The 7,774-nt window shown below is 56.0% G+C and overlaps 1 protein-coding gene across 7 annotated transcripts; it reads right to left on the reverse strand.

Annotated features, from left to right (window-relative positions):
- Positions 1-1,149: 1,149 nt before the first annotated feature.
- On the reverse strand, positions 1,150-6,955 carry DMAC2 (distal membrane arm assembly component 2). Of its 7 annotated transcripts, none has more exons than XM_047712058.1 (6): positions 6,862-6,954; positions 5,511-5,707; positions 3,931-4,011; positions 2,922-3,058; positions 2,670-2,832; positions 1,918-2,244 (listed from the first exon to the last, which is right to left on the reverse strand). In XM_047712058.1, exons 1-6 carry the CDS (start codon positions 6,877-6,879, stop codon positions 2,067-2,069), a joined length of 774 nt encoding a protein of 257 aa, XP_047568014.1. In that variant the 5' UTR covers positions 6,880-6,954; the 3' UTR covers positions 1,918-2,066. The 7 variants fall into 7 exon arrangements, with proteins under 7 accessions (XP_047568010.1, XP_047568008.1, XP_047568012.1 ...); XM_047712057.1 differs by lacking the exon at positions 6,862-6,954 and adding an exon at positions 6,608-6,850; XM_047712054.1 differs by lacking the exon at positions 2,670-2,832 and having other exon boundaries at positions 1,150-2,244; positions 6,862-6,955.
- Positions 6,956-7,774: the final 819 nt, after the last annotated feature.

Consider the following 7,774-nt stretch of genomic DNA (forward strand, 5'->3'; position numbering starts at 1 on the left):
TTGGGTTGCTACGGGCATCAGCCTGGGTCCAATCAGGAGGTGAAACCACTGGGCAACTGGAACAGGGACAGCCCATCATTGCGAAGGACCCGAGAGGTGCCTTCTTGTGGAACAGTTGGGGGTGGAAGTATAGCTCCCTTGGGAGCCACTCGGTCTAGCACTGACCTCGCTGAGCTCTGGGTGCCCCCTCTGGATTCTGCCAGGGCGGCTCAGCTCCTTGTCTTAGGAACTGGAAGCCACGCCTGAGTCCACATTCTAGTCAGCAACCTGAAAAAGCCACTAGAGCCGTCCAGCCGCACTGGCTAGCTCCCTTGTTCCCTCACGTAAGTGCCCTGGACCGTGAACTCGGCCCTCACTGGTCTAAATCCCTTAGACTGGAGCTCCCCCACCACCCCCGGGGTTTGCAAATCTTGCCATTGCTCTGGTGTAGAGGCTGTCCCCTGGGTCCTCGTGGGCGGCTGTGCCCTAGAGCCTGCAGAGATGGAAGCCTGGGCCTCCGGGAGTCTGGTGAGAGCAGGGGCGCTTGTGGTGAGTCTGAGGAAGGGCATTGGCCCGGGGGGGGGGAGGGGAGCACAGCGGTCCCAGCACAGGCAGGCTCCTGCTCTCCTCAGTCACTGGGCACAGACACTCGAGTGACTAGGGGGTCCAAGCTCATGTTTCCACAAGGTCCAACCAGGGTACCCCATCCCAAATTTCAGGGTCCCTCTGTACCAGGTGGCACCCTCACCTGCACGTGAGAAACTTATCAAGACTGTGGATTCAACAACTGCCACTCAGCAACCTGCAAACTTAAATGCCTCGTTTTCAGCGTTTCAAGGATCTTGGGGGCAGCACAGAAGCTCTCCCCCTCAAAGGTGGCAGCCCGAGCTGAGCCAACAGCCCTGACCCTGTCCTTGTCTGTGGGTGCTCAAGGGCACTCCGAGGAAGCTTCCAGCACCTATCTTTAGAACTGGCGTTACTGGCACAGTGGTCAGGTGCAGCGGCTGCGGGGCTCCCAGGCACGTGCCTCAGCGGGCATCCTGGCCAATGGCCAACCCCTGGCCAGAGCTGGACCAACCCCAATCCTGTCTTTGTGAGTCTGTCTCCTGGAACACTCCGGAGGCCAGTGCTGGATCCGTGTGGATCCCGTCAGGAGAGAAAAACCGCACAGTGACTCGAACAGGTCAAGTTTAATGTCAATTTGTTGACGTTGAACAGCGAACTGAAGGTCCCTGTTCTGGGTCGCAGGGAGAGCCCTTCGCAGGGAGGTGCCTCGGTGGCGGGGGGCTCTCTGAGACTGCTGGGGGTGGCACCTCAGGAACCACCTGCTGGGGAGGCCTGAGGGCTCAGCCCAGAGCACACAGAGCCTCCCACATGGAAGCAAAGGCTTTTCTCCTGTCCTCTCTCAGGCGCCCTCTACCGACAAACTTTAGCATGTCATTTAGCCGAGGAAAACGGTTTCAAAGGCCCAAGGTCTGTTTTCACGGAGCAAACAGGAAAGCTGGATTTGGAGCAGAGTCAGTGAGTGGACAAGCGGGAACACCGGGGGCCGTGGGGCACGCCGGGCGTCAGCCAGTGAGTCCAGGGATGGCGAGCTGGCGGAGAGCTGAGTGGTGTCCCACAGGGAACCGGGCCGGTGGCGCCCCTGTGTCAGAGGGGATCCTGGCAGGGAGCAGCAACGTCTTCAAACAAGGCTATGCTGAGAAGACGCTTGGGACAAGTCAAGAGCAGGGTTTCCTGACATGGCAGGAACTGGGTGTGGGGGACTCAAGAGAGGAGGTGTGGGGAAGTCACGGGGCCGGGGGAGGCGTAGAGTGTGGCTCCCCCCAGGCTGCTCATCTCCCCTGGGCCTGGGAGGCTGCTGGAACCCAAAGTGAAGCCTGTGGAACGAGCGAGTCAGAGTCCCGGAGATGGGGAGTAAGTACGCCAGCCGCACGCTCTCCCCTGACCTGCTGGCAGGGCCAGTCTCCCTACCCCGCGCCCCACCTCCGTGTGGAGTGATCCCAGTGGAAGCCACAGGACCGAGAACTGTCAGCCCATCCACGGGGCCCTGCTGATGCCCAGCTCGACGGGAAGCAGGCGGAGGGCTAGGCAGGGACGGGGCTGGCTGTGTCCCGAGACTGCTCCTCCGGCCCCAACCCGAGGCCCTGGGTCCAGTCAGCCCCCAGAACCTCGCAGTTGGGCAACATCTCTTCCACCAGGATCTGCGTGAGGCCCGGGTTGGACACGGCAGGGAGGTTGGAGATGTCCAGCCTGCGGAGGTTCCTGAGAGGAGGCAGCAAGGGGTGAGGCCTCCGTGAGGAGGGCAGGCGTCTGCAGGGGGAAGGGCATGGAGGGGGGTGCACCAGCCCTGGCTTCAGCCCTGGAGCCTGAGCTCTTTAAAATCAGAGTCCTTAGCTACCCAGATGTTAGAGAGAGCTGGCCAAGTACAGACCTCCCCCGTGGGAATTACGGACCACACTCTGGCTCTCCCTGTTCACAACAGTGTCAACGTCATCGAGTTTTCATTAAAAAGAAAAACCAGGAGTGCTTCCCCCCCACGCCCCAGATTCACCGAGATGGCTAGCGTGTGTGGACCCCACACACGCTCCAGGCTGGTTGTGGAGGCAGGGCTACGGGGACCACCCGCTCCCCGCTCTCCCATATCTGTGTCTCCCAAGCTTGGGGCCCAGCCTGAGCTGAGGTCTCACTGGAGGTGGTGGAGGCAGGCGAGGCCCCGTTCAGAGATTCGGGGACAACCAGCCAGCGAGAGCTCCTGCAATGAGTTGGCCAGCGGGTGGAGGCGGCTGAGACACCAGTCATCCACGTGGGGACAGTGCCGCAGCCACAGGGACTGGAGCTCCTTCAGGGTCACTGCAAGGCAGGGGAAGCCACTGAGATCCTTTCTGGAGCCCTGCACGGAAGGGCAAACGCACCAGCCCGCCCGTCTCCGGCCCACTCACGGAGGCTGTCCAGGCCATGGTAGTTGATGGCACTGCCGCTGGCATCGACTGCCTCTACAGGCACCGCTGGGAACGTCAGGAAGTCGAGAGAGAAGCGGCCACGCGCATTTGGCCGGATCCACTCCTTGCCCTGAAACCTGGAAGAAGACGGGCAGTGACCAGGGCACCCCGCCTCCCCAGGCCTCCAGCTTCCAGAGGACACTCCCAGCCCCGTGTGAGGACCTGGTCACACAGCGTCTGGTGCGCTCGCTGCACAGCAGGCCCTCCACTAAAGGCCTTCCGTGTCGGGTCTCCCTGGGCCCTGGACATTCCCATGAGAGATGAGAGATGCATGTTTGGCCTCCCCCTCCCCCACTTTTTCTAAGTAGGCACCGCGTCTAGTATGGAGCCTGACGCGTGGCCTGAATTCACAACCCTGAAGTTAAGAGTTGAACGCTCAATGGACTGAGCCACCCAGCCACCCCTGTTTGGCCATTTTTATTGTGGGTCAGAAAAACTCGGTTAACATCAGAGAAAAGGGCGAGAATGCCAGAATCTTCACTGACTGCCAAAAGTTGAGACCCACTCGGATGTGTGCACCGTTTCTGAGGAACGTGCCAGAGGAAGGTGCTCAGACCAGGGGAACATTTTAACTGGAGCCAAGTGAGGGGTAGGTAGATGCATGAGCTACATTTTCCAGAGAAGAGGAGAAAGGGGAGGAAAAAACAGAGGAGGAGGGAGGGAAGGAGGAGAAGGGAAGGAAAAGGAACAGTGATGTTCACTGAACTCCTGGGCTGTATTGGGCCCATGCCACACACTTCATGGCAGTAAGTCTCTGAGTCTTTCCAGCAAACCTTGCAGGTTCATACAACCACCGCCCTGTTTTACAAGTGACAGAGCAGGAGCTCAGGAACAAGGTCCGAGGGGAGCCAGCAGGGACAGAGCCCAGGGTTCATGAGAAGTCCCAAGGGCCTCTGGCTCAGTGCTCCACAGCCTCCCCCACCCCATGCTGACACTTTAGCCCTCATACCTGACTGCGCCGCCCTGCTTCAGGATGAAATAGGCACCCGCGGCATGGGGACCGAAGTGCTCCTTGATGTGGGTGAAGGGCCTGTGAAGAGAACAGTGGCTGAGGTTGAGCACTGCACCCCGGTGTCCTGCTGTCATGGCCCTGCCCCACCGCGAGGGTCAGAGTTCACAGCAAGAGGAGTGAGCCAGACAGACCGACCGACTGAGACAGGCTGCGTATATTTACTGAGTGTCCGTTAAGGGCCGGCACCAAGGCAGACAGCAGTCCACGCTCTGTTCGGTTAAAGTTACGGAAGGAACCAGGTGGCCCAACCGGAAGTTAAGAGCAAACTGCAGCAGCAGCTGGAAGTAACAGAGGGACTGACTTGGGAGTGGCTTGGGGCAGGGGTGGGGATGGAGAAGGCTACTTCAGTTTGGGTGTTAAGAAATACCTTCTTTGGGTGCCTGGGTGGCTCAGTCAAGCACCTGCCTTCGGCTCAGGTCATGACTCTGGGATCGAGCCTCTGCCTCTGCCTGCCCCTCTGCCTACTTGTGCTTTTTCTGTCGAATAAATAAAACATTAAAAAAAATAGTAGCTTCTTGCAGGAGGTGACACCTGAGCAGAGCTTTGGTGGGAAGAAATTCAAAGCTCATGGCAGGAGCCTGCCAGGCCAAGGGAAGAGCTGGTGGACACACTCAGAGGCTCAACTTAGAATGGCAGGACAAACAGCACTGAGGATGCCATGCTGGTGGGGGTAAGGGGAATCCCTGGTAGGCATCTCAAAGCTCAGCTTTTAGGCTTTGGAGTCTGGCTTTTATTCTAGCAACCAAATGGCTGCAATGGGAAACCATTTGAGGGTTTTAAGCAAAGTGGTGTTTTTCTATTTTAGTGGGTTTTTTTTTTTTTTTTTTAGATTTTATGTATTCATTTGATGGAGAGAGAGCGCAAGTAAGGGGAGTGGCAGGCAGAGGGAGAGGGAGAAGCAGGCTCCCCACTTAGCAAGGAGCTGGACATGGGACTCAATCCCAGGATCCTGGGATTCTGACCTGAGCTGGAGGCAGACACTTAACTGGCTGAGCCACCCAGGCACCCCTGTTTTAAGAGTCCTTTAGATGATTTATAGACCGTAACAGACTGGAGAGGGCAAAAGGTGACCAGATTACTGCACTCAACCAACCATAAAATGAAGGGGCTCAGACCAGGCTACAGACAGGAGGTAACTACTGGGCACATCTGCGATGGTCTGGTGTTAGTGGACTGGATGTGGAAGACAGAAAAGAAGATCAGGGAAGGCTCCTTAGAATTTGGCTTGAGTAACTGGGGACAGTGCTGCTGTTTCCTGGGATGGGGAAGACTCGGGGGTGAGCAGACTTTCTCAGGAGGAAATCAAGGCTTTGCCATTAGCCATGTTAGGTTTGAGGTACCAGCGTGCCCTCTAAGGTGGTGGACAGCGGGTTACTTATATGAGCTGGAGCCCCTGGGAAGGGCGTGGCTGGAGAGGATGCAACTCCGCAGGCCTGGTATAGAGGCCGCAGGCACAGGATCTGAGTTCTGCCTGGTACGGCCCCAGCAGCAGGGTCTTGCCCACTAAGAGTTCTCACCGGTTTTTCTGGTGCACCTTCAATACCTGCTTTTGGAGCAGGTACTCCCTGAGAGCCTGCACGTCATAGAAGTGGTCAGCCAGGAACTGGAGCAGGGACCTCTCCTTCCTCTGACTGCCCTCCCGGGCCACTGCCTTACTTAGGCCACGGATGCCCCTGGTACCCCAGTTCCATACTGGTGCCATCAGGTGCAGGGGCTGGGGAGAACAGGAAAGGAGAGGCTGAGCCTGGAGCCTGCTGTGAGGGTCAGAGCCAGATCCCCCTGTTCCTGGTTCATGAACCTCCCCTCCTCCCCACTGCCTCTTCCTGGCTGACAAAATTCTTTCTGGATTTCCAAATTCTGCTTTTGAGATCCCCCAAATTTCCCCAAGTTCCTTCCCTTAATGAACCCTAAATTCTCTTTTCTTTGGCCAAACATTCTTGGTCTTCCCAATTCTCCCCTGATCTTTTCCCAAACCCTTATTTTTAAGACCTTTATTACCTGACCTAATTTCCCACAAGGTACCCCCTTAATTTTATCCAAGTTTCCCTGGATGACCCATGTCTTAACCCCCAAATATCTTAATTTATCTCCAAATCAGCCTTAATTTACCCGTTAAAGCCCCCAAATGCTTTCTTCAATCTCCTTTCAGTCTTCTCTTAGCCTGCTCCAATTTCTTTTTCTGCTTCAACCAAATTTTCTCGGTAATTTGCCCACATCCTTACTTTCCCCTCAAAATTGCCCAAGCTCTCACCCTAACTTCCCCTAAATCTATTCCTTGACTTTAGGTCTTTCCTCCTAAATTCTCTCCACGAATATCGCAAATTCTGCCCTTAATTTCCCTCAGGTCTTTACCTTGGAACTCTCATATTCATCTTTTGGTTCCTGTCCCCCGCCTCCAACTTCCCTTTGGTTTTCCATAAAAATGAATAATTTTCCCATGAGCTCCTCTCACCTATATCCTTTTGTCTCCTACCCTTGGACCTCAAACTCCAGCTTTTCCACCAAACTCACCCCAAACCCTCTTCCCCCCGCAGGTTCTGTTTCACGCCCCGCTCCCCACTCCCAGCGCCCCAATTGGGTCCCTCCCTCTGATTGGCTGAGTGCGCCATCTTACCCGCACTCTGCTTCCCCATTGGTTTCTCTCTGCCAACTCCCCGCCCCGCGTCCGCTCTAAGCGCCCTGGCTGTCTTCGACCTCCCCCAATCGTTCTCGCCCGCCAAGGTCGCATGTCTGTTTCCAGCATGAGCTCACGGGGGAGGCCTCCTGCTCCCTTTTGCCCCTTGCTCCCTGGGTCTTGACAGAAGCTCTGAAGGCGGAGGCAGCAGAGCGGACTTTAATTTCGGGGCTCTAGGAGCTCCGGTCACTTACCGCCCTGGGTGCCACCATCTTGCTAGGATTACATAACCGGAAGGGGCCCGTTTTTTTAATCCACCCACCCGGTTCACTTAGGGAGTTCTTTCTCTATGGCCACGCCCCGTCCGTTTTCCAACTCTCCTCTTAAAGGTACCTGCACTGTTTACTAGTTGAGCGATTGCTCCGAGCGCCATTCCCAGTGAGACTCTACAGCCTTTCCCTGGGAGAGAGCGGTCAGCCCCTCCTGTTAGAGTACCCTCCCTCCCACTATACTCACGACCCTAAGACTATGACCTGAAGAGTCAGGGGATTAACAAAATGAGCCACCCAGGCGCCTCTGATTTATGTTTTTTTAAAGATCATTTTGGGGCGCCTGGGTGGCTCAGTTAAGTGTCTACCTTTGTCTCCGGTTATGATCCCAGTGTCCTGGGTTTGAGCCCAGCATCGGGCTCTCTGCTTGGTTGGGAGCCTGTTTCTCCCTCTCCCTCTCCTTGTGCTCCCCGTGTCTCTCTGTCAATTAAATAAAATCTTTTCTTTAAAAGATTATTTATTTGAGAGAGAGAGAGAGAGAGAGCGAGAGCATGAGAGGGGATAGGTCAGAGGGAGAAACAGACTACCCGCCGAGCAGGGAACCAGATGCGTGACTGGATCCTGGGACTCCAGGATCATGACCTGAGCCAAAGGCCACCGCCCAACCAACTGAGCCACCCAGGTGCCCAATTCAGTAATATCTTAAAAAAAAAAAAAATCATTTCTGCCAGGTGGAGAACAGACCTTAGGAAGCGAGGGTGGAAGTGGGGACCAGCAAAGAGGCTACTGCAACAGTCCAGGCAAGAGATGAATGGAGACAGGAGCAGAGATGGGGTAATAGGAACTGGGGAGAAGTGCTCAAGTTGAGTCTACTTTGAAGGTTGAGCCAATGACTCCA

The sequence above is a fragment of the Lutra lutra genome, chromosome 17 (genome assembly GCF_902655055.1).
Source record: "Lutra lutra chromosome 17, mLutLut1.2, whole genome shotgun sequence".
NCBI classification, from domain to species: domain Eukaryota; kingdom Metazoa; phylum Chordata; class Mammalia; order Carnivora; family Mustelidae; genus Lutra; species Lutra lutra.